We start from the raw sequence: 26,580 nt of genomic DNA, 5'->3' as shown, positions 1-26,580 counted from the left end.
AAAAAAATCTGGAAGGGAATTCAATTTTAGAGAAGGTGGAAAGTTGGGATTCAAGGTGGTGGTAAAAAGGGACTGTAGCTTTATCTGTAACATGCTAATTTTAAGAAAAGAGAGTATAAGTATAAATCTGACTTTTAATTTAAAATTAATAAATTAAAATTTATAAAGCAGAGTTACAAACTTCAACTGCTGCTACTGCTAAGTCGCTTCAGTCATGTCCGACTCTGTGCGACCCCATAGACGGCAGCCCACCAGGCTCCCCCTGTCCCTGGGATTCTCCAGGGAAGAACACTGGAGTGCGTTGCCATTTCCTTCTCCAATGCATGAAAGTGAAAAGTGAAAGTGAAGTTGCTCAGTCATGTCTGACTCTTCGAGACCCCATGGACTGCAGCCTACCAGGCTCCTCCATCCATGGGATTTTCTAGGCAAAAGTACTGGAGTGGGGTGCCAAAACTTCAACTAGATCCTCCATATTTCAGTGGCCCCTTTTTCTTTCAGTCTCTGTTAAACTTTTCTTCTTCTGAACTACAATCTCATACCATCTTCCATCCTTTGAATAGAAAATTCTGCCAAGAGAAAATAGAAGCCTTAAGAAAGGAAATTAAATATCAGCCTTTTCTCTTGTCTTCTACATCTTAGTCCATTAACTCTTATGTGAATTATTTACTTGATCTTAAACCTGGTGGCTCAGACAGTAAAGAATCTGCCTGCTATGTTGGAGATCTGGGTTTGATCCCTGGGTGTCGAAGATCCCTTGGAGAAGGAACGACTACCCACTCCAGTATTCTTGCCTGGAGAATTCCATAGTCAAAGGAGCCTGGTGAGCTACAGTCTGTGTGGTTACAAAGAGTCGGACACAGCTGAGTGACTAACACTTTCACTTTTCAAACCTGTATAGTTTTTGTATCACACTTAGATCTTTAAACTGATTAACAAGAATATCGCTGTTATCCTTTATAATATGCAGTGCCACTTGCCTAACTTCCCTGTAGGAGCACTTTGTTGTTGTTTAGTCACCAAGTCCTGTCCGACTCTGCGATCCCATGGACTGCAGCCTGCCAGGCTTCTCTGTCCATGGCATTTCCCAAGCAAGAATACTGGAGTGGGCTGTAATTTCCTTTTCTAGGGAATGTTTCTGACCCAGGGATTGAACTGGAGGCTCCCGCACTGGCAGGTGGATTCTTTACCACTGAGCCACCAGGGAAGCCCGTAGGAGCACTATACCACTGTTTTCAATTCCGAACACATAAACCACTCACTTGAGTGGAGAAAGCATATCAAGGGTAGTTTCCCATGTTATTCTCTAGTTAAGCTCCTTGTTGTTTCCTTCATAGCACTTAACACAATTTTAAACTATTTTATTTTTCTCATTGGCTTACTTTTGTGTGCCCAGCCCTCCCACCACATCTATGAGTTCCAGGAAGCCAGTATCCACACCTGTCTTAGGTCCAGCACACAATGAACTGATCATATGCCTACAGTCAATGGGTCTGTATGTTGACTGAATGAAAAGTAACATTCTGCCCCTCTGCCCCCCATAACCCTAAGAACACCCACACCTTTTCTCCTCTAATGTTCCTGGAGTACAATGAACGTAAGAGGTCTTCTGGCTAAAGCCATTCTCTCTCACCTCCGGAGGAAACGTCTTGCATCCTTGCATCTTCTATATCTTCTTCAACTTTATAATAATTTCCTATCAATACTCAAAGATGCTCCCAATTGCAACCAACCAACCAGAAACTCCTAACGTTCCTTTCTCAGGTTTCAAGTCAGCATGTGATCACCCTCTTCCCCTGAATTTCAGTACTCAGCCGTGTCCTATGTCCCTCCTTCTCCTCCGGCTCGTTTCAGGGAGTCTTAGTGTTAGGATTTCCCCAAAGATCCTGTAATTTTCAACCGCTGGTGAAAAGGTGGTAATCCTAGTGGGGACAGAGTCTGGGAAAGAGGAACTCCGACAAGAAGTTCTGAGGAGTCAGGCGGGTTAAGGAGAAAGCTACGAAAAGCCCGAGGCAGATGTCACAGAGGACTGGTGTTGCGGAGACGACTCGGGCCTCTGTGACGCTCCTGACCGAGACCAGACAGAATGGGAGGCGCGCGTTCGCGTTCCGACTGTCCAGCCGCGCGCCCGGGCCCTACCTTCTCGTGCACAGCGGGGAAAGCGCGCGCTCGTGCGCCCAGCGGCCTCTGTGCGCCTGCGCTGCGGTTGCCGGGCACCAACAGGCGAAAAGACAACCTAGCGGAGGGGTGGCGGTAGCGGAGATTCCGGAAGCCCATCCTTCACCCGGAAATGGTTGTCGAGAAACATGGCGTTGCTGGTGCGAATCCTTGTGAGTGAAGGAGTAATTATGTGCGGTCGCCCGCCGGACTCCCGGGTTGGAGTTGGAGAGGGCGGGACGGGAACAACTGGACGGAAGTGCAGGAGCGGAGTGTGTGCGGTAGCGGGGCTACTCGGCCGCCTTTCTGCGGGGAAACTGAGGCAACTTCCCACTCCCCCGACCCTCGATTTTCCCGTGTCTTCCTCATCTTTGGAGAAGGGAGGAGAGTGACTTCAGACCTAAATTTGACGAAACTTGCTTTTCCTCGGTCACCACCTGTAACTCATTCCCTTCAGGGAGAGAGAGATCCGCGTTCTAATTCCTGTTCTGTCACTAATGCACAGGGTGACCTTGGGCAAGTCACTTTAGGGCTTCAGAGTCCCTAGGCGCAGGACTTCCCTGGTGGCTCAGACGGTAAAGCGTCTTGCTTACAATGCTGGAGGCCTGGGTTCGATCCCTGGGTCAGGAAGATCCTCTGGAGAAGGAAATGGCAACCCACTCCAGTACTCTTGCCTGGAAAATCCCATGGACAGAGGAGCACGGTGGGCTATCGGAGTCGCAAAGAGTAGGATGTTGAAGGAAGGAATGAAATAAGTTAGGAAGAACTATTATACGCTTGACTAAATAACAGCCATATGGGAAGCTGCTGCATGCACCTCTTGTGGTTCAGTCCTGTCTTTCTAGTGGATTCTTACTTCTAGGAATTAAATAGAACAAAAATTAGGAGGATACAGAGCTTGGTTCCTAGTTATGGAAGGATGGGAGAGTTTATACTGTCAGCAAGTCTTTAAAAAACTGGGTCAAGGGCATTTTTTTTGTAGCAGATCTCTAGTCTTTCCCATTCTGTTGTTTTCCTCTATTTTTTTGCATTCCTGCCTCTGGCTTTCCCTTGAGTTATGATATTAGGGACACTTGTTTCTAATCTTTTTGTATGTGGCTTGTATGGACCACATTTTACTTTTGTTTCTTGTCAGCCTTGCAAAGTACAGTGTCCCCTGTTGTTCTGTAGTAAATGTTTGTTTGAAGAGTAGCTCCTTCAAACAGAAAGTCACTCACTGAAGTAATTGTTGATGCCAGGGCAGAAATTGATTTGGATCTGAGGACTGCTGAAGAAATGGCAACTAGGATGTCAGAAGTGTTTTTAAGATGGATATTTGGGGCCGGGGGCGGGGAAGATGAGAATTTTGTTGGGCTGTAGATGTGAAATGAATACCTTGACTCCTCTTGGAAGTTGGTGGCTGCCCCAGCTGAGCCTGCTGCTGAGCTTGTGCACAGTTGCAGGTTCATTCCTTCTTAGTTGGTAGCATCCATGGAAACCGCCTCTCTAACTGCTTCTATTAGTTGAATCTCCCCTCGCCCCATTTATCTCTTTCTAGTCGTCTTTTTAAGTAAAAAACCAAGACTGGATAAGGAATGTCTCTCTCACTTTATACTGTATACTGTAATTCTTTGAAGTCTTATCATGTGTTAAAGTGCAGTATGTGACAAAGCAACTTGGGACTAGAGAGTAACAGGAAACATGAAGGAAGCAGATATTTATTGATCCCTTATGCTGAAGAGGCATTTGGGTTAGGCGTGGTGAGAAATTCACAAATAAAAGGAAAATGCACCTGTCTAGGAGTCGGAACGGAGAAGGCGATGGCACCCCACTCCAGTACTCTTGCCTGGAAAATCCCATGGACAGAGGAGCCTGGTAGGCTGCGGTCCATGGGGTCGCAAAGAGTCAGATACGACTGAGTGACTTCACTTTCACTTTTCACTTTCATGCATTGGAGAAGGAAATGGCAACCCACTCCAGTGTTCTTGCCTGGAGAATCCCAGGGACGGGGGAGCCTGGTGGGCTGCCGTCTATGGGGTCACACAGAGTTGGACACGACTGAAGTGACATAGCAGCAGCAGGAGTTGGAAGGGCCTTGTTTGAAAGGTTGGCCCCATTACCAACTATGGGTATGGCCCTGAGCAAGTCAACTAATTTCTCTGAGCATCAGGTTTTCTGAAGGGTAAATTTGATAGGGTTGATCAGAAAATCAGTTGATACAAGTGATATTTTAAATGCTTTTCTTCCCTTTTATTCAGCAACTATTTTGAGTGTTAACTACATCCTGGGAACTCTCCAGTGGGCCAAAAATTGAAAACATAGACCTTATTCTCAACTGAAATATAGGTTGTAGTTGAAACAAGAAGTTGTGATTTCTCGAGCAATAATATTGATAGCTAATATTTATAGGGTGTTTGCTATGCAGTAATTACTCTTAAATACTTTACATATGTGAACTTAACTAAATCCGTATGACAGCCCTTTGAAAAGGTAGGCACTATTATCTCATTTTGCAGATTAAAAAAATCGAACCACTGAAAGGTAGTTTTCCTGGAACGTTCTCATTAGTCTCACCTTACTTTTTCCTCTTTCTGTCTTTTTGACCAGTTTTTACCCTTCTTCACCAGTGGCTTTGGGAAGGAGGAGTAAACTGAAACACTACTATTGCTGAGTAGCTCTAGCAGAGGAACTGAACATTTAAATAGTGCACTGGGACTTTCTTACGGTTTTATGAGCTGTTCTGGACATTGGTAATAATTTTTAGTTTTCTTTGACAATAGTAGAAATTGCTGAAACTACACTATTTTATATTGGCAAAGCACAAGGGTTTAAATTTCTCCACATCTTTGCTGACATTGTTATTTTCTGTTTTTTTTTTTTTTAAATTTCAGTTCAGTCGCTCAGTCATGTCCAACTCTTTGCAACCCCATGGACTGTGGCATGCCAGGCTTCCCTGTCCATCATCTACTCCCTGAGCTTGCTCAGACTCATGTCCATCAAGTCGGTGATGCCATCCAATCATCTTATACTCTGTCATCCCCTTCTCCTTCTGCCTTCAATCTTTCCCAGCATCAGGGTCTTTTCCAATGAGTCAGTTCTTTGAATCAGGTGGCTAAAGTATTGGAGCTTCAGCATCAGTCCTTACAATGAATATTCAGGATTGATTCCTTTAGGATTGACTGGTTTGATCTCCTTGCAGTCCAAGGGACTCTCAAGAGTCTTCAACACTACAGTTCAAAAGCATCAATTCTTTGACGCTCAGCCTTCTTTATGGTCCAACTCTCACATCCATACATGACTATTGGAAAAACTGTAACTTTGACTATATGGACCTTTGTTGGCAATGTAATGTCTCTGCTTTTTAATATGCTGTCTAGGTTTGTCATAGTTTTTCTTCCAAGAAGCAAGCGTCTTTTAATTTCATGGCTGCAGTCACCATCTGCCGTGATTTTGGAGCCTGAGAAAATAAAGTCACTGTTTCCATTGTTTCTCCATCTATTGCCATGGAGTGATGGGACTGGATGTCATGATTTTAGTTTTTGAACGTTGAGTTTTAAGCCAGCTTTTTCACTCTCCTTTTTTTTTTTTTTTAATCCTAGTGGCCATCATAGTGGGTATGAGATGATACTTCCTTACAGTTTTGATTTGTATTTCTCTAGTGATTACTGCTGTTAAGCATATTTCTTTTATGCGTATTGGCCTTTATGTATATCGTTGGAGAAACGTCTATTCAAGTTCTGTGCCCATTTAAAAAAATAATTAGTTATTTTTGGCTGTTCAGGGTCTTCATTGCTGCACGTGGACTTTGTCTAGCTGTGGCTGGGGGGCCTACTCTGTTGCAGAGCATGGGCTGCTTATTGCAGTGGTTTCTCTTGTGGAGCGTGGGCTCTAGGTGCACAGGCTTCAGTAGTTGGGGCACATGGGCTCAGTAGTTGTGGTTCCCAGGTTCTAGAGCACAGGCTTAATATTTGTGGCGCATGGACTTAGTTGCTCCAAGGCATGTGGGGTCTTCTGTATCAGAGATCAAACCTGTGTTCCTGCATTGGCTGGCGGATTCTTTTTTTTCTTAATGTTTTAAAATTTTATTTATTTTTGGCTGGGTCTTCACTGCTTTGCACGGTCTTTCTCTAGTTGTGGCAAGCGGAGACTACTCTAGTTGCAGTGCTTGGGCTTCTCATTGTGGTGGCTTCTTGTTGCTGAGTATGGGCTCTAGGGTGCAGGGGCTTCGGTAGTTGCCAGGGTCTAGAGCACAGGCTCTGCGGAGAAGGCAGTGGCAACCCACTCCAGTACTCTTGCCTGGAAAATCTCATGGGTGGAGGAGCCTGGTGGGCTGCTGTCTATGGGGTTGCACAGAGTCGGACATGACTGAAGTGACTTAGCGGCAGCAGCAGCAGAGCACAGGCTCAGTGGTTGTGGCTCATGGGCTTAGTTACTCCTTGGCATGTGGTATCTTCCCAGATTAGGGATCAAACCTGTGTCTCCTGCATTGGCAGGTGGATTCTTTACCACTGAGCCACTAGGAGAGCCCTGTGTCTGTTTTTTTAAATCAGGTTATTTTTTTGTTTTTGAATTGTCTGAATTCTCTATGTTTTTAGTCAGTCCATTATCAGGTATATGATTTGCAAATATTTTCTCCCAGTCCATGGGTTGCCTTTTCAGTTTACTGGTAGTGTTCTTTGATGCACAGAAGCTTTTAATTTTAATGAAGTCCAACTTAACTATTTTTTATTGTCTCTGCTTTTGGTAATATATCTATGAAATCATTGCCCAATCTAAGGTCATGAAATGTTTCCCTTATGTTTTACTGTAAGAGTTTCATAGTTTTAGACCTTATGTTTAGGTCTTAGATCCATTTTAAGTTAATTTTTATATAGGATGTAGGTTTTACTATATTTTTTTTTATTTTCTTAGTGTTTGCTCTGGGAATTACAATTAATATCTTAGTTTCTAATAATTTAAATTAAATACCAGTGTGATTTCAATAATATATAAAAATTACAATTGATATTGCTTCATTACTTCCCTCTGCCTTTGTGCCAGTATTGTCATTCAAATTACATCTTTATACATTGTGTGCACTTCAGTACAGATTTATAATTATTGTTTTATGCAGTGTCTTTTGAATTAAAAATGAAAGTGAGAAAATTATGGGCAAAATATTTATACTATTTTTAAATTTATCCAAATATTTACCTTTATTAGTGCAATTTATTTCTTCATGTGGGTTTGAGTTTCTATACTGTCAAAGGTATCATTTCAGCCTGAAGTTCTCTCTTTAGTATTTGTTGTAGGCCAGGTCTGTTGTTGACAGATTCTCTCAGTTGTTTATATAGAAATTCTTAATTTTTCCTTCACATTTGAATGATAGTTTTATTGGGTATAGAATTCTTGTTTGACATTCTCCCCTCTTCTACTTCCAACATTTTGAGTATTTCATCCCACTGCCTTTTGGCCCCCATGTTTTTTGCGAAATACAGCTATTAATATTATTGAGGATCTCATACACAATGAGTGCCTTCTCTTACTGCTTCCAAGATTTATAGCTTTCCACAACTTGATTGTGATATTTTGATTTATGAATCTCTCTGCATTTGTCCTATTTGGAGTTAGTTGAGCTTCTTGAATTTATAGATTGTTTTCCATCAAATTTTGCATATTTTCTGCCAGTATTCACATTTTTTTTTTCTGTTCTTTAAATTTCTCTCCTCTCCAGCTGACACTACCATTATACTTAATTTGGTATGTTTGATGGTATAGGTACATTTGATGGTAGCTCTCTGAGGCGCTGTTAAATTTTCTTAATTTTTTTTCTGTTTCTTGGGTGGATAATCTCAATGTATTTTTAAGGTCACTGATTCTTTCTTTTGCTCCAGTCTGCTATTAAACTTCTCTAGTGACACATTCATTTTCTTTATTTTTTTTTTTCAACTCAGGAATTTTTATTTGGCTTTTTGTAAAAATTTCTCTTTATTGATATTCTTTATTTGGTGAGATACTGTTCTCATACTTCATTTTAGTTCTTTAGACATGATTTCCTTTAGATGTTAAATTTCTTAAATAGCTGATTCAAAGTCTTTGTTTAGTTTGTCTAATGTCTAGGGTTCTTCAGGGGCAGTTTCTGTTGATTTTTTTTTTCCCCTTGTATGTATCATACTTTTTGTTTTATTGTATTTCATAACTTTTTGTTGAAAACTGAACATTTTAAATATTATGCGGCAGCTCTGGAGATTAGGACTTTCCCCAGAGTTTGCTGTTACTTTTCTGTTTAGGGACTTCTCTGGATAATTCTGTCAAGTCTGTATTCTTTGTTGTGTGCTCTCTGCTCATTTAGCTTAGTGGTCAAGTAATGATTGGATGGAGATTTCCTTAAATGTGGAACCAGTAAGTCTCTCAGTATTTGTTGAGGGGCTCTGTGTGCATTTTGGCGCATGCTTTCAATATTCTGCCGGTCATTTGACTGTTCTGCCTTAACCCTCACTTCCTGCTTGTGCGGTACCTCAGGGTCAACCGGAGATGAGAGCTTTAGGGCAGTCTCAGGTCTTTCCTTTTCTGGGTGTGTACACAGACCTGAGCATCCACATGGCCTTCAGATTCCCAGGAATGTGTCAGAGCTTTTCAAGACCCCTATGAATATCTCATTCCCTTGATTCTCCTTTAAACTTTTGGCTAGCCTATTATTTTCCCAAGTATTATCTACTGCCTCAGGCAGTCACAAAGTTAAACAGTTGCCTCTGTTTTGATGGTTGGATGGCATCATCGACTCAACGAACAAGAGTTTGTGCAAACTCCAGGAGATAGTGAAGGACAGGAAAGCCTGGCATGCTGCAGTTCATGAGGTCGCAGAGTTGGACATGACTGAGTGACTGAACAACAACAACAAACAAATAGCTCCTGGGGAGCTCCTGGGGAAAATGGTTTTCATACTGGGAGAGTTCCTCTTAGACAGATGGAATCTTCCAAGGAACTGCTAGACAGATCAAATAATTCCAGACATTTGTGAATAAGGTTTGAGGAGCTTCAAGCCCATTCAGGATTCAACTTTTCTCCAGAGAAGACTGGCTCCTTTTAATAAATATTGCTGTTTGGAAGCCAAGTTTGGATGCTATATGTAGTCATTGCAACTGGGGTTTCATTGCTTCCAGGCTTTATCAGTACAGGGGTAGGAAATACACGTATGTGTGTACATATACATGTGCTTCCCTGGAGGCTCAGTGGTAAAGAACCCGCTGACCAATGCAGGAGACACGGCTGTAATCCCTGGGTTGGGAAAGATCCCTTGGAGAAGCAAATGGCAACCCACTCCAGTATTCTTGCCCGGGAAATCCCATGGACAGAGCAGCCTGGTGGGATGTGGTCCATGGGATCACAAAAGAGTCAGACTTGGCTTAGCAGCTAAACAACAACAATATACATATACATAAATACACATATATATTGATTTCTTTATTTATCTCTCTATATTAAAAACTCATAGCAGTTACTCTAAATCCAGCCCGGGAGCACAGGGTTTATTCTGTCCTTTTGCCTTTTCATAGGTTAACTCCTTTCTCCGATAGAAACCCGACCCCTCATCCTTAACATATTTACTGATTTGCTCAAATCCTGCATTTGTGAATTTACATACTTGGTAAAATTTATTTGTAACCCAAATCAATACTTGTGCTTTTGCAGTTATTTGTGGATATGTGCAGAGGGGTGAAAAATTTGACTGTAACTTTCGTATTACTAGCTGAAGTGATACTTTGACTTTCTGTTTCAGCTCTTATACTGTAAACAGATATCCTTCTCATAGTCTATTTAGTGACTTTTTTTTTTTTCATTTTTGTGCTTTTGTTCCTGATTTGCCTGTGTAAAATACATCCCACATGTAGTGCTAAAGTGCTGTCTAGTATTGCTAAGTGCAAGAAGGCTGTGATGTTTCTTATGGAGAAAATTCCTATGTTAGAGAAGTTTTATTCAGGAGTGAGTTATACTTCTGTTCGCCGTGAGTTCAATGTTAGTGAACCAACGTATTTGACATAATGAATTAACATGTATTAAATAAGGTGTCTTTAAACAGAAACACATAAAACAAGATCAAATATTGATTGGCTGATGAAAACGTTGTGACCAGAGGCTTGCAGGAACCTAATTCTGTATTTCTCCTGGGAGCAGTGTTTCAGTGTTTGCTAACTCTGTGTTCACTTTGTAAAACGTAACTATGGGGAGTAGGAGAATCCACTATCTGTAAAGTCTTTTCACAGCTCATGAGTGAGCAAAGTAAAATACTGTGTGTCTTTAAAACCACATGAAGAAACAGTTTGTGGGTTGATTAAAGTGTAGTCAGAAAAAGAGCTAATGTGTCAGAATATTTTGAAATACAATGTAAAATCACCTGCAAATTGCAAATATACAAGAAATGCAAACATAAAACCTATCTTCAAAATTTTGGTTTTGAAATGTTGATGACACAAAAGGATGATAAAACCAGTTCCCACTTACAATGGTATTTATACTATCCTAAGTTAAAATAATAATTTTAAACCACTGGAACTTTTTTCTGAACTTAAGAGAATTGAAGTTTGCTAATTGTTGTAGACCTGCTGTATTAGTACCTATAAGAGGATGATCGGTACTCCACAGATTTATATATTTATAAATGAAGTGTTGGGAGAGATGGGAAGGGAAAAGGACTTAGTAGAGTCCTTTTCCCAGTAGAACCAGAATTTGGCATCTAGGTTGAAGCAAATGAGCTCATGGTTTGGGTAGAAGTGAAGAAGAGAGTCTCAGAGGAATAGACTACACAGGGATTAGCTTGTGTGGAGAGGAGCAGTAATTCTCAAAGCAGGGAATATGAGTCAGGTTTTGGAACTGCTGAGTGGAGAATGCAGGGCAGGATATGTAAATATATTGATGGGTCTAGAAGAGTCCAGTTGGTAAAGATCAGGTGTTTGACTACAGAGGTACTTGCAGGCACTGCAGGCTTCTGAGAAAGGGAATTCCAGGTTCAAAACAGTATTTTAAGAAAATGGTTCTTGCTGCTGTGATAATTTGCTGGGGAAAGAGGAGTTTCTTACACAATCCAGTAACAGTTATTAATAGCAGTAATGAAGCGTTTGTGTGTGTGTTTTAGTGTTACTTAAGTGCTTTTACAAGTGGTCCTTGGGATACTCCTGTGAGGTAGCTTTTATTATTACCACTTTAAAAGAAAAATTATTTATTTGGCTGTGTCGGATCTTAGTTGTGGCAGGCGGGATCTTTCATTCTGCATGTAGGCAGGCTTCTCTCTAGTTGCAGCTTGCAGGCTTGCATGGTCTCAGTATTTGTGGCGCATGGGCTTATTTGCCCCATGGTATTTGGATTCTTAGTTCCCCGACCAGGGATCGAACCCAAGTCCCCTGCATTGCAAGGCAGATTTTTAACCACTGGACCACCAGGGAAGTCCCTATTTTCACTTTTACATAGGGGAAATGGAGGTCCAGAGTGTTAAGTGACAGGTTCATGGTCACATAGCTATTTAATGGTAGGCTTGCAATTCAGACACCTCAGTTTCAATAGGATTTGGACAAATAACTACTGTTATAGGATTAGAGAAGGAAAGGACAGAGCTGATTGCTCTTTTCTTCTAATAAGTAGTATTGGCATGAGACCAAATGGAATCAAATATTAGAGAAAATTTTGTTGATGTTGGAAAACATATGATGAAATTCTTCAGAAACTCTGAAAATTTGCATTGTTCCTACTTGTAATTTCCTCTTACCCTTTCCTCTCCCTGTGTTTGGGCCTGAATCTGCTGAAGTTTCATCTTACCACATATTTACATTTTTAGGAAAGGAACTGTCTGACACTGAATGATCTGGTAAATGTGTCAGCTATTAGAAAACAAGAAGCCAATAATTGTATCTCATTTGAAAACGATTCCAGCAGGTGAAACCTCTGCTGAAATAAAATTCTGTTTTTAAGCTTTAATTTTCATTTGAAACATAAGTTGCTGTGAGTAGCCTATTAGAAACAGTTACACAGTTTTAGAAATGAGATACTTTGGAAAGCATCTCTAGGTTTAAAATTCTTAACATCTTTTTCCCCGTTACCCCTGGCCCTTCCTGCCTACTCATGAGGAAATGGAGATTCATCTTCAAGGTAATATTTTATTGAGTTGGACATATTGCAAAGTATATTTTTCCCCTTAAAATCCTGAAAGGTAGGGATTTTCATTTATTTTATAGAAGAGGCAGTGAAGACTCATAGTTCACTGACAGTGGAGCTGTGAGTCAAATCAGTGCTTTCTAAGTATAGGACTCTTCCCATAGTATTATGCTGTATTTTAATTGGTTCAAGACTAGGTCACAGAGTGTTAGAGCTAGGACTTTGGAGATATTTCCTTTACCTTTTCATTCCATAAACGAGCTTGAATCCAGGAATTGGGCTGCTTGGATTCAAAGCTTAATCCCATCATTTATTAACCATATGATCTTGGGAAGTTACTTATCCTATCCTTACTTCCATTTCTTTATCCATATACGTGGGATAGTAACAGTAGTAACATGGATTTGATCCCTAGTCCAGGAAGATCCCTGGAGAAGGAAATGGCAACCCACTCCAATATTCTTGCCTGGAAAATCCCATGGTCAGATGAGCCTGACAGGCTACAATTCATGGGGTTGCAAAAGAGTCAGATACAACTCAGAGACTAAACAGCAACAATAAATATTACTAATGATTGTTAAGAGGAAAATGAGCATCATAGAGGTTTCAGTCAGTTCAGTTCAGTTGCTCAGTTGTGTCCGACTCTTTGCGACCCCATGAATTGCAGCACGCCAGGCCACCCTGTCCATCACCAACTCCCAGAGCTTACCCAGACTCATGTCCATTGAGCCAATGATGCCATTCAGCCATCTCATCCTCTGTCATCCCCTTCTCCTCCTGCCCCCAATCCCTCCCAGCATCAGGGTCTTTTCCAATGAGTTAACTCTTCACATGAGGCGGCGAAAGTATTGGAGTTTCAGCTTCAGCATCAGTCCTTCCAATGAACACCTAGGACTGATCTCCTTTAGAATGGACTGGTTGGATCTCCTTGCAGTCCAAGGGACTTCCAAGAGTCTTCTCCAACACCACAGTTCAGAAGCATCAATTCTTCGGCGCTCAGCTTTTTTCACAGTCCAACTCTCACATCCATGCATGACCACTGGAAAAACCATAGCCTTGACTAGACAGACCTTTGTTGGCAAAGTAATGTCTCTGCTTTTGAATATGCTATCTAGGTTGGTCATAACTTTCCTTCCAAGGAGTAAGTGTCTTTTAATTTCATGGCTGCAGTCACCATCTGCAGTGATGTTGGAGCCCCAAAAAATAAAGTCTGACACTGTTTCCACTGTTTCCCCATCTATTTGCCATAAAGTGATGGGACCAGATGCCATGATCTTAGTTTTCTGAATGTTGAGCTTTAAGCCAACTTTTTCACTCTCCTCTTTCACTTTTATCGAGAGGCTTTTTAGTTCCTCTTAACTTTCTGCCATAAGGGTGGTGTCATCTGCATATCTGAGGTTATTGATATTTCTCCTGGTAATCTTGATTTCAGCTTGTGCTTCTTCCAGCCCAGTGTTTCTCATGATGTACTCTGCATAGAAGTTAAATAAGCAGGGTGACAATATACAGCCTTGACGTATTCTTTTTCCTATTTGGAACCAGTCTGTTGTTCCATGTCCAGTTCTAACTGTTGCTTCCTGACCTGCTACTTCTAAAGATTACATTAAAGTAGCTGAGTTTAAACTAGAATCTGGTTCTTTGACTCCTAGTATTGTAGTTGATGGGGCTTCACAGGTGGCACAGAGGTAAAGAATCTGCCTGCCAATGCAGGGGACGTGGGTTTGATCCCTGGGTCGAGAAGATCCCCTGGAGTAGGAAATGGTAACTCATTCCAGTTTTCTTGCCTGGAAAATTCCATAGACAGAGGAGCCTGGCTGGCTACAGTCCCATGGGATCGCAGAGAGCTGAATGACTGAACAACTGAGCTCACACACACAGGCACACACATTGTAATTGATGCTTGGCAAAGTGTTTTCAGTTTGTGTATCCACTCTTCATTATGGCCCTGTCAGGTCTACAGGTCATGTGAGAGAAACCCTTGGATTCCCCGGAGTTGGTTCCTAGAATAGAGATTTCCAGTGCTGTGTACAGGGATGCCATTTATACAGTGGATTGCATTTCAGATTCATAAAATAAAGCATTCTTCTCATTGAGCAAGATAGAGCTCCTCCTTTCTCCAGTCGAACCTTTCACTTTAGTCCAGAGACCTTTTTGAGGTCAGTTAATGCCAGAGGGGAAAATTGGACCTCACTCATAGCTCTAACAGCCATTTAGTATCCCTTTGTCTTGGAAGTCAAGTTGCCCAAGTATATTTTCCCACCCTAAAAATTTAAGCCCTAGTTTCTTCATCCTTTTGGGGATAATGGTAATGCCAGCACTGTTTCATGTAAAGGGATTTTATGAAGAGCAGATAAATCAGTATTTATGGAAAGGAATCACAAACTAAATGATAAGCTAACTGTAAAATGCCTGAAGTAGGTTTATTTTGTTACTGTTCTAAGAGGAAGCTCATGTCCTACAGTTTGAGTCAGCTCTTATCAGAATCCTTTTAGTTTGTGGTAGGCAGGGGTGCATTTTTGGAGAGATGAGCATGGGCAGCCTTGGTCCTGGTCCTGTTTTGAAAGTTCTCCTTTCATTTGCCCTGTTCTAGAAGGATTTCTAGACTTAGATACACTCTTTGCCTTCTACACATGGAGTCTGATACAGATTCCTGACTATGTTTTTCTTTCTCTAGAGGAACCAGATTAGTATCTCCCAGTGGGTTCCAGGATGCAGCCGATTGCTACTTGCATCTCGTACACAGGGACAGCAGGGCAGGACTCTGTCTGGTACTTTCCAGGTAAGATTTGTTGTTCCTTTGCTTGCTATGAAAAAACCTTAGTGTGAATGTGCAAATGTCATGTATTTATAGATTGACCAACCAAATTGTGTGATGGAAAAACCTCATGAGACCACTTCTGGGCCTCTGTGGTGCCAGCTCAGGACTGATCCTTACTGTATGGTGTCTAGGGCGTGGCTTCTAAATACCCCAGTGGTGGAACTTAGCCTAGGATACCATGGTACAGTCTGATGATTTTTACTGTTGGGAGTGTTTCCAGGTATTCATCTGAGAGTTAACCTTTCTTCAGTTTTCTTCTTGTAGCCACTTTTACCTGGAGTAAGAAAATGTTTCTTTTTTTCCTTTTTATGAACATGAAATTAGAGGAACAATTATTTGAGGCCTTAGTTTACCACTGATCACCTGATCCATTAAAATGTAGTCTACTTTGGACCCTCATTGAGGATTTCTTTTCCTGATTTTTGCTAAGTATACAAATAATTCAATAATAAAGGTAATAAAAATCACCCATGACTTCAAACCTGAAAACATCTGCTGGTCCTTTTCCAGTCTTTGAGTATGTGTGTGTACGCTAATTTTTTCCTTAGGTACCTGAACAAATATCTACAGAATTTTATGTTCTGGTGCTTTTTCACATATTAGAGCAGACATTATTCATGTTTTAGACATATTCCATAATTAATTTTCGAAATGACTACATGTTATTCTATTTATTTAGCCTTTATTTATGTTAAAATTATTTCTAATTTTTTTGCCATAGTAGACTTTAATGTGGTTACCATTTTCTTGCTGTATAGTTTTTCTTATTTTAAATTATTTATTAAGGATAAACTAGCAGAGTACACCCTAGGTCAAAGGGTGTGAGGAATTTTCCTTTCCAAAAAGTTTTAATTTATACTGCCACCAGCAATGTTTATATAACTAGTTTTTCATCATTACTTCCCCTAAATTGTTTTCTTTTTTTTTTTTAATTTATTTATCTTCTGTCTCGGGTCTTAGTTGCATCATGCGGGATCTTTGTTGCTGTGCATAGACCCTCCGGTTGTGGCTTGTGGGCTTAGTTGCCCTGAGGCATGTGGGGTCTTAGTTTCCTGACCAGGGTTCGAACCCACGTCCCCTGCGTTGAAAGGCAGAACCACTGGACCACCAGGGAAGTCCCTACATTGGATGTTTTTTAAAAATTTAAACTAATTGGGTAGAAAATATTACTTTGTTTTGCTTAGCATTTCTTTATCAGGGTTAAACATTTTTCTGTGTTTATCAGTTGTATTCTGGTTTGTAAAAACTGTATGCATTTATCATTTCTTCATTTATCTACTGGGAATTTATTTTTATTACCAACTTACGTAAATTCCTTTTGTAGCCATTGATCTTCTTCATATTGAATGCAATGAAAATTTATTTTTGATGTATAAATTATATACTATGCAATTTATATTAATATGTTAAAATATTTAAAATGCAGAGTAATTCCCTTCAATTAGTATATAAGTCTTGCCCTTCTGAGAATGTCTTGTTTGTCCCTGTATTTCCTGGGCTTCTCACTGAGTCTGGCACAGAAGAGGCAATAAATGAATGAATGAAGAATATATTTGTGCAGAAGAGGGGTCTGTTTTAGATAGTCAGGTAGCTGTTTCTTTTCAGAAGTTTTTGGGCTGTGTTCTGCTTTTGTCTTTGTATGCATTGAAAAATTATTTATTTTTGGCTGGGCCGGGTCTTCATTGCTGCCTGGGCTTTTATCTAGTTGCAGAGACCAGGGGCTACTCTCTAGTTGGGGCGCCTGGGCTTCTCTTAGTTGCAGAGTGCAGGTTCTAGAGCAGGCAGCTTCATTAGCTACGGCACTGGGGCTCAGTAGTTGTGGCGATGGGCTTAGTTGCCCTGAGGCAAGTGGAATCTTCCTAGACCAGGGACTGAACCTGTGTTCCCTGCGTTGGCAGGGAGATTTTTAACCACTGGACCACGAGGGAAGTCCTAGAAAATTTTAATAGAATTTGTCCTGTAGCTTTAAGTCGTTTGTAAATAATGTGTGCATAGAAGGTGGAAGGGGGAGCTCATTCTATCAGTCTCTGACTTGGGCCTCATTCTTTGAATCAATAAACATTTCTTGGGTACCTAATACATACCAGGTACTGTACTAGGTTCTCGGACAGCATTATAGCAAGGCATCCATGTAAATAACTTGTAGTTGTTTATCTCATACTGACAAAATGTAATTTCAGCCATTGTAAATAAACTGGACATTTTGTCATGTTGACCGTACCTTGCTGGTACATCTTCCCAGTTTTGAATTCTGGTTGGAAAACTCTGCCTCAGAATGACATCCTCAGGCGCATGTCCGAGAGGGAGGCAGATTTGGCTCAGAATGAGGAAGAACCTTGTGTTAACTAAAATTGTGGTGTAATGGAATGTGTTGGCTATATTTGGCAAAGTAAATTTACTCTTACTGGAAATATTCAAGCAATGATTGGAAGACTGTGTTAGGGGCATGACATAAAAGTATCTTTCATTGGGTGAATGGTAGTATCAGAAGATCTCTAAGGTAATGTCCATTGCTATAATCCTGTTATTGTTTTCAAAAGGCTAGGGATGTTGGATTCTCAACTATCTTTTCTAAATAACCTCTTGAAGTTCTATCATACTTTGATGAGTCTACTTAAAAATTTTTTTTAAATTTTGAAATAAACTTATAAAAAAGTGATAAAAAGAGTAGTGTTCCCATATATCCTTCATCTAGCTTCCTTTAATGTTAACATCTTATGTGACCATAGTGCAGTTATTGAAACCAGGAAGTCAACATTGATGTAATGCTATTAAATAATCTGTATACCTATTCCAGTCTTTTCCCCCCATTAATTCCTTTTTTGGTTCTTGGTTTGGGTTTGTCTAATATTTTCTTAAAATTAGATTAAGCCTATGCATTTTTGGAAAAAGTGACATTGTTTCCTTCTCAGTGTGCCATATCAGGGGATACATGATGCCAATATGTCTTATTACTGGTGATGTTAACCTTGGTCACTTGGTTATTAATTAAAGTCACTGTTTTCCCCTTTGTAATTAGTGTCTTGTGAGAAGATACTTTAAGATGGTACATATTTCTTATACTTTTTTGCTCATTACTTTTAGCGTCCATTGATGGTTCTTTTTTTTAATGGTATGTAATAATTACTTTAAAAATTATGATAAAATACGCATAACAAAGTTACCACCATTTTTAAGTATGCAATTCAGTAGTGTAAAATATAGTCACATTGTTAAACAGTATATATCTAGAGATTTTTCATCTTCTAAAACTGAAAGTGTATACCCCTGCCTGCCATTGGCAACCACCTTTCCAGTTTTCTGTTTCTATGATTTTGACTGCTTTAATGCTACCTGTGGGGCTTCCCAGGTGTCGCTAGTGCTAAAGAACCTGCCTGCCAATACAAGAGACACAAGAGATGTGGGTTTGATCCCTGGGTTGGCCCTGGAGTAGGAAATGGCAACCCACTCCAGTATTCTTGCCTGGAAAATTCCATGGACGGAAGAGCCTGGCAGGCTACAGTCCAGGGGGTCACAAAAGAGTCAGACACTGAGTACAATGCTACGTATGAGTGGAATCATACAGTATTTGTCTTTTTGTTACTTATTTTGCTTGGCATTATGTCTTCAAAGTTCATTTGTGTTATAGCGTGTGATAAGATTTTTTTTAAAGCTGTATAATATTCCATTGTATTTATATATTACAGTTTCTTTATCCATTGTTCTGTCAGTGGGCATTTGGATTACTTCCACATCTTGGCTATTGTGAAAAATGCTTCAGTGAAGATAAGTGTGCAAATATCTTTTCCAGCTCCTGCTTTTAATTTTTTTTTTTTTATATTTAGCTAGAAGTGGTATTGCTGTATCATGTGATAATTCTATTTATGGTTCTTGACTGCAGTAGTCATTACTGTGGTGTTTGCTTGATGGTCATTTTCTAATTCCATCAATACCTACTCCATTTGTTGACTGGAATTCTCCTGTAATGATGAGCTGTCACTTCCTCTCCACTTATTTGTTTATTCAATTATTTTGTTTGTATCAGTATGAGCTAATGGATATTTATTCTGTGAGTTATAATCTATTCTCATTATTTATTTTGTCGATCAAATTGTCCCATGTTTGGCCGTTGAGAGCTTCTTCAAGTTCTTTTCTACATTCCTTCAGTTTTTGAACACTTCTGTATTTCTTGGGCACCACAAATGTTTCAGGTTCATGCTGTATTTAATTTGCTCTAGTCCTAGAGTCAACAGTTTCCCTGGGGAGCACTGGTTCCTTTTATTGGAGAAGAATATTAGGAATATTTAGAAATTAAGATCTGGGTGCTAAGTGTACATTAGCCAATGTTGAACTCTACTTAGGTTTTTGAAATCAGCTAGGGGAAAGAAGAGAATTCTGAATATATGTTTTACCCCTTAATGAACTTTACTTCTTTGAGCCTTAGAGTCCTTATTTCTAAAATGGGGAAAAAATAGTATCAACTTTGCAAGATTGCTGTGAGATAACAAAAGTAAAACAGCAAGCATACAGATGCTGGGCATATGGGAGATCTTTAGTAAATTGTAACTATGGTTTTTGTTGCTATTTATGTTCATGCTCCTTGGGTAAATTTTCTCCTCATCTTGTAAATGGAAACTTTAAAAAAAATTTTTTTGTCCTAAAACTACCTTAAGTTGCAGCCTCTCCCTGGGTCTTAGTTTCCTCATCTGTGAAAGGAAAAGGTTGGACTTAGAAGATCTCTGAGATTCCTTCCAGCTCAAGTGTTGTTATTCTAAGTTACTCCTTAGTTCTTTAATTGCTTTTTCTCCAAGCTAAACAGCCTCAATTCGTTTTAACCTTTCCACTAGGACCTTTTATTCATCTCTTTGATCATTCCTGTGGTTCTTTTCTGGACCTTCTCCAGATTGTCCTTCTATTTAGAAAAAAAAAAAAATCCCACCTAGTTTTTATTGAGTGCTGACTCCATGCCCGGAATGGTGTTGAGCAGTGGGACAGAAAATAAAATAAGTATAAGATATACTGTGCCCTGGTGGAGCTTATAGTTTTGCTAAAAGGACCAGATATTCAAGAATTGCTGAGTCTTTCTCTCCTTTTCCCTTTTTCCCTCCTTCCCTCCATTCATTCCTTCCTTCTTTCCCTCCTCTCTTTCTCTATTTCTTTCAGATCAGGAAGGTCTTTTCATTTTTAGAACCTTTTTGGAAGCAAAAAAGAAGAGTGAAATTTTAGCATTTCACTTAATGAGGGGCTGCTTGCATAAGAGTTTGCCATTGGATTTGTCTGGAACAGGTTTTCATATTTGTTTTATGCATCGAAGTTTACCCATCTCTTTTACATAGATTATTTTATTTGGTTCTAAAACAAACATATGAGATAGGCAGAGCTGGAGCTTCTAACCCTGTTTTTTTATCTTCCACTACCCCATGCTTCTCACCTTTGTTTTTTCACTCACCTTCTCTATGCTGCTGTCATCTTAAGGCTTATCCATGATCTCTTTTCTGATGACTGCAGATCTTTTTGATCTCTAAATTTCTATTTTTTATTGAAGTATAATAAAAATACAAAAAGGCATAAGTCATAAGTATGTGACTCAATGAATTATCCCCAAGTGAACGTAACCAGCTCCCACATCAAGAAATAGAACCCCAGAAGTTCCTTGATCCCCTTCTAGTCTCTATCCCTAACCAAAGTTAAGCAATCTTCTCTTTGAACACCAGAGTAGTTTTGCCTTTCAAACATACGGTATGTACTCTCTTTTGTTTGTCTGCTTTCATTCAACTTTGTTTTAGAAATTCATCTATGTCACTCTGTGTCGTAGTAGTGTATTCATTCTCATTGTTGTATAGTATTTTGTTGTCTGACTGTACCACAATTAATTTTTCCACTTATGTATTGATGGATATTTAGATTGTTTCTAGTTGGGCTTTTATAAATAGGGCTCTTTTGAGCATTCTTGTGTACGTTTTTGTGAGCATATATACCCATTTCTATTGGGGTATATACTTAGAAATGGAATTGTTGAATCTTACAGAATGTGTATACATTCAGCTTCATGCTGCTACTGCTAAGTCACTTCAGTCGTGTCCAACTCTGTGCGACCCCATAGACGGCGGCCCACCAAGCTCCCCCGTCCCTGGGATTCTCCAGGAAAGAACACTGGAGTGGGTTGCCATTTCCTTCTCCAATGCATGAAAGGGAAAAACGAAAGTGAAGTCACTCAGTCATGTCCGACTCTTCGAGACCCCATGGTCTGCAGCCTACCAGGCTCCTCCCTCCGTGGGATTTTCCAGGCAAGAGTGCTGGAGTGGGGTGCCATTGCCTTCTCCATCAGCTTCATAGATACTGCTAAATAATTTTTCAAAGTGATTGTATCATTTTATACTCCCATCAGCAGAGTATGAGAGTTCTAGTTGCTCTATATCCTTTCTGATGCTTTGTGTGTGTATGTGTGTGTGTTTGGTGGGTGGTCTTTAAACATTTTAAAATACGAAAGTAAAGTGAATTTTCTTTCTCTTCTCCACAAGGTTATGAGCTCCATAAGGATTGTTTTATCCTAAAACCTGGTACAAAGGCTGGCATATTATGGGTATTTAATAAAAGTTGGAGGAAACATGTGTGCATGATATGTGTGTAGATAAGAAGAAGAAGGATATGTAATAAGGGCTTTCCTGGTGGTTCAGTGGATAAAAATCTGCCTGCCAATGCAGAGGATGCAGGTTCAATCCCTTTCATCCTAGGTCGGGGAAGATCCCACAATGCCGAGGGGCAGCTACGCTCATGTACCCCACCTGCTGAACCCACAGGCTTGGAGCCTGTGCTTCGCAACAAGAGAAGCCACAGCTATGAGAAGCCTGTGTACTGCAACAAAGAGTAGACCCTGTGCAGCAAGGAAGACCCAGTGTAGCTAAAACATAAAATAAATACATTTATGAAGAAGCATATAATAAGAAGTAACCTTACAAGTGGCTAGATTTGTTCATTCAACAAATATTTAAGTGTTTGCTGTGTATAATGCACTGTACTTGATTCTGGTAATACAGCTAGTTCCTACCCTCATGGATGTTTTTGGTGGTGGTGATAGAAAATAAATATGTGTGTAATAAAAATATACTTGTACATTGTAATGAGTGCTGTGAATGAAATGAACTGGCTACTGCTCTGATAGAGAATCATGGGATGACAAAAAAACTGTTTTAGATATAACAGTCAGAGAAGGCCTCTTTGAAAAAGTGACAGTGAGTATTTTGGGGTATTTTCTCTCTCTTTTTTTTCTTTACAAAAAGTTATTTGATATCTTTTTGGTTTAAACAGAGGAAAAATTAATGTTTTTAAAGGTCAAGGGAATCTTTTTTAGGGGGCAAGGGCAAGAATGGGTAGTACAAAAAAGTAAATGTATGTGTTTATAGGTATGTTTAGGTGTGGAGAAACTAGATGTTTTCTGGGGAAGAAAAAGATCATGTCATTTAATATAACATGCCCCAAAGCACAGCTTGTTGAGACTGTTGGTTGTGTTCCTTGAACCTGTTTAAGTGTTTCATGTTCCAGTGGGCCATTACATTGATATATGAGATACAATAGGCGTTGTTCTGTGTTTAGTGTTACACAGCCTTCTTGATACCTATGAATTTAAGTGTAAGTCCTTGGCACTGACCAGAAGAATCCTGACTAATCTTTTAATATTCTTGTTTGGAAAGAAAAGTAAATAGTAACTCTCCACATTTAGAAATTCCATTTTTTCCTTCATTAGTATTAAAGGAAAAATCATTTTCATTTCAGTGTGTCCCTTCTCTTGGAATAAAACAGAAAGGAATCCTCCTGCTACTCCTTCCCCACCACTTTATATTGTAAAGAAAATATAATAGTACTGAGAGTTTGGAAACTAGGTTCCTAAACTCTTGCATATTCTACCAGCATAGTGAAATAATTCATTTCTGTGTATTCCATTTTAGACTTGCACATATGCATTTGTGTGTTTACCTATAATTTTATGCATAAATGTGTTTTCATGTTGCTAAATAATAATCTCTTGTAAACTGTGGATTTTAGGTGATAATGTTGTATCAGTGTAGGTTCATCCATTGTAACAAATGTACCACAATATTGAGGGATGTTGATAGTGGCAGATATTGTAAATGTGTGGGAAGGGGTATGTGGGAGCTGTCTGGTGGGAGCCTAAAACTGCCTTTAGAAATAAAGCCTAGTAAAAATCTGTTAATTTGATTTTCCATTGAGTGACTGAACCTTAATTTAGTTAACCACCTCATTTCTCATTGGACTTATTCCCCAGTTTTCACTCTTGTGAATAATGGTAGAAGGAGGATTGCTTGCATATTATTTTTTCCATAGGAATTTATTTTCAAAATTATATTTATTGGTCTTGATTATAACATTACCAATATTGGTAGGATTATGGTGAGGATTCCATAAGGCACTTATAAACAAGGCACATTCATTGTAAGGCACTTACATAGTGCCTGGCACATAATAGTTGTAGATAATGGCTTCCCTGATAGCTCAGTTGGTAAAGGATCCGCCTGCAATGCAGGAGACCCTGGTTCGATTCCTGGGTTGGGAATTCCTGCTGGAGAAGGGATAGGCTACCCGCTCGTGTATTCTTGGGCTTCCCTTCTGGCTCAGCTGGTAAAGAATCCACCTCCAATGCAGGAGACCTGGGTTCAATCCCTGGGTTTGGGAAGATCCCCTGGAGAAGGGAAAGGCCTCTCGAGTATTCTGGCCTGGAAAATTCCATGGCCTGTATAGGCTGTGGGGTCACCAAGAGTCAGACAGGACTGAGCGACTTTCACTTTCAGTGGCTGTTATATTGCCAGAGTGCTTTCAAATGCAGTGCAAATGTAGAAGGAAGACAATTCTGATCTGCACAACAGTGATGTTGACAATGATGATGAAAACTTCTACTACTTATTGTGTACATATTTTGTGAAGGAGAAGGCAATGGCACCCCACTCCAGTACTCTTGCCTGGAAAATCCCATGGACGGAGGAGCCTGGTAGCCTGCAGTCCATGGGGTTGCTAAGAGTCGGACACAACTGAGCGACTTCGCTTTCACTTTTCCCTTTCATGCATTGGAGAAGGAAATGGCAACCCACTCCAGTGTTCTTTCCTGGAGAATCCCAGGGACGGGGGAGCCTGGTGGGCCGCCGTCTATGGGGTCGCACAGAGTCGGACACGACTTAAGTGACTTAGCGTAGCATAGCATAGCATTTTGGGAAAGGTATTTTATATTCTTTAATTTATTCAGGTATTCACCAGATGTTTGTTGAGTATGTACCAGATAACCATTAGGAACTGGGTTAAGGAAGGTTGGAAAGATTCTATATTTTTTACTTTGAAGTATCTCTGCTCACAATAACCTTCTAAATGTGTGCTCAGTGTTGCTTACATCTGTTTTTTTTTTTCCCCTTATATCTCCTGGGACTCCAGATGAGCCAGGCCCTAGCATGTGGTGGATCAGTACAAATTCCTGGAGTAGACATTGAGCTGAGGAGGAAGTATCATACCACAAGTAAGGTGAGGCTTAATGAGTTCTTTCTATGTCTGTAGCATGCTTTCACACAAGTATTCTTATTTGAAATTCAGCAAAATTGTTACCTGGATGAGGCAAGAAATTTTATTGAATGCAGACGATGAAGTTTAGGGAAGTAAAGTAACTTGCCTAGGGTCACAAGGATGGGAGGAGACAGACCAACTGAATATTGGAACCTAAGGCTTCTAATCCCATGTCTTGTATTTCTTCCATTATACTCTCTAGCTTAAAAAGCACTTTAGAGGAAAAGTCATAGGTTGTTGTTGTTGTTTTTTTTTTTAAATAAAGTAATATTTAACTTCTGGACAATTTCTTATTAGATAGCCTGGCTTCATTTAGAGAGGCTTAGCATTAGAAAGGTTTCCATGGAGTTTTTCTGTCAACTACAAAATGTATCTATCAGATGAGATCAGTCACTCAGTTGTGTCCGACTCTTTGCGACCCCATGAATCACAGCACACCAGGCCTCCCTGTCCATCACCAACTCCTGGAGTTCACTCAAACTCACGTCCATCGAGTCAGTGATGCCATCCAGCCTTCTCCTCCTGCCCCCAATCCCTCCCAGCATCAGAGTCTTTTCCAATGAGTCAACTCTTCGCACGAGGTGGTCAAAGTACTGGAGTTTCAGCTTTAGCATCATTCCTTCCAAAGAAATCCCAGGGCTGATCTCCTTCAGAATGGATTGGTTGGATCTCCTTGCAGTCCAAGGGACTCTCAAGAGTCTTCTCCAACACCACAGTTCAAAAACATCAATTCTTCGCTGCTCAGCCTTCTTCACAGTCCAACTCTCACATCCATACATGACCACAGGAAAAACCATAGCCTTGACTAGACAAATGTATCTATAGTCTTTAATAAAATTTGTTATACTAAAAATACAGGAATTTAAAAACATGTTTTCAGTGCTTGCTTTGGTTGATTATGTCTATGATTTTGTCTGCTTTCAGATAATATTTTTCTTTCCTTTTCCTATAATGTCAATAAACATAGAACATTCCTCTTCTCAGAATTGTTCTTTGGGAGTTGGGGGGGCGGCCAAGATTTCTTTTTTAAAATACTCTTTTCTATAGAACTTAAATGGGGTGGGTATGTTTGCTTTGGAATTTGGAGGACATCGATTAGGATTCCAGATATGTTTGTACTGAGTGAAGAAGTACCCAGAAAAATGAGAATTAAAAATTCGGGGTGAAAAAAAGCTAACCAATAAAAATTCCCCTTAGACCTAACGAGAAATAAAGCATTCTTTTAAGAAATTTTTTTTGCAACTGATTTTTGATTCCTTCTTTTTTATTAAATAGCTTTCTTCTACCAAGGATTCACCACAGCCTGTTGAGGAGAAGGTTGGTGCTTTCACAAAGATAATAGAAGCCATGGGATTCACAGGACCTCTGAAATACAGTAAATGGGTAAAGTCTAAGTTTTTCTCATTTTTCTTTTTGAGCTTTATGCTTTCTTCTCCTTACAGAAGATTTTTTTTTTTTAAAGCTTCTGCTTTGCTTTTTGTGAAATGCATGTATTATTTTGAGAGCTTTAAAACATTTTGTATCCCCTTGTCTCCCATTCTAAGTCAGGTCTATACAGCATGTAGGGCTGAAAGACTGCCTCTACTCCCTTAACTTGATTCCTTAGAAGTATCTCAGTAGCAGGCAATCGAATAAGACTGGTCTTTCCAGATCTTTGCCACGTGAATGCCATATAGATAAGTTCTAAGAAGTTAGATGGGCCAAATGTTCTGATGGGCAGTGTTCTTAAGGAAACATTACTTTCTATGATTCATAGTGATTTTCTGTATGTCATGGTAGTGATTTTCTTTAAAATTTTGTTAATGAGCATTTTTAAAATTCTGTGATTTATTATAATTCATATTATGGAGGGCTGTCTGCTGTGTCATTCCTCATGAGATCTTGGCCTCGCACAGTATCTGTTATATAGTACTTGCTATAAATGAGTGAATGTCCTCTTTGCATCAGGTGCTACTGCCTCT

At 39.8% G+C, this 26,580-nt stretch overlaps 1 protein-coding gene across 2 annotated transcripts in view; it reads left to right on the top strand.

Moving 5' to 3' along the window:
* The first annotated feature begins 2,207 nt into the window (after positions 1-2,207).
* The window catches only part of UQCC1 (ubiquinol-cytochrome c reductase complex assembly factor 1), a 96,427-nt gene continuing 72,054 nt past the window's right edge, over positions 2,208-26,580 (top strand). For both annotated transcript variants that reach the window (XM_070381637.1, XM_005900418.2), the window contains exons 1-4: positions 2,208-2,327; positions 14,933-15,037; positions 24,494-24,580; positions 25,895-26,002. In XM_070381637.1, the coding sequence (XP_070237738.1) occupies positions 2,304-2,327; positions 14,933-15,037; positions 24,494-24,580; positions 25,895-26,002 (324 nt within the window). In that variant the 5' untranslated portion in view covers positions 2,208-2,303. The remainder of the gene's footprint in view (positions 2,328-14,932; positions 15,038-24,493; positions 24,581-25,894; positions 26,003-26,580) is intronic.

Source organism: Bos mutus, chromosome 13, assembly GCF_027580195.1.
Source record: "Bos mutus isolate GX-2022 chromosome 13, NWIPB_WYAK_1.1, whole genome shotgun sequence".
Classification (NCBI taxonomy): Eukaryota; Metazoa; Chordata; class Mammalia; order Artiodactyla; family Bovidae; genus Bos; species Bos mutus.
This window is presented reverse-complemented; position numbering and strand designations above follow the sequence as displayed.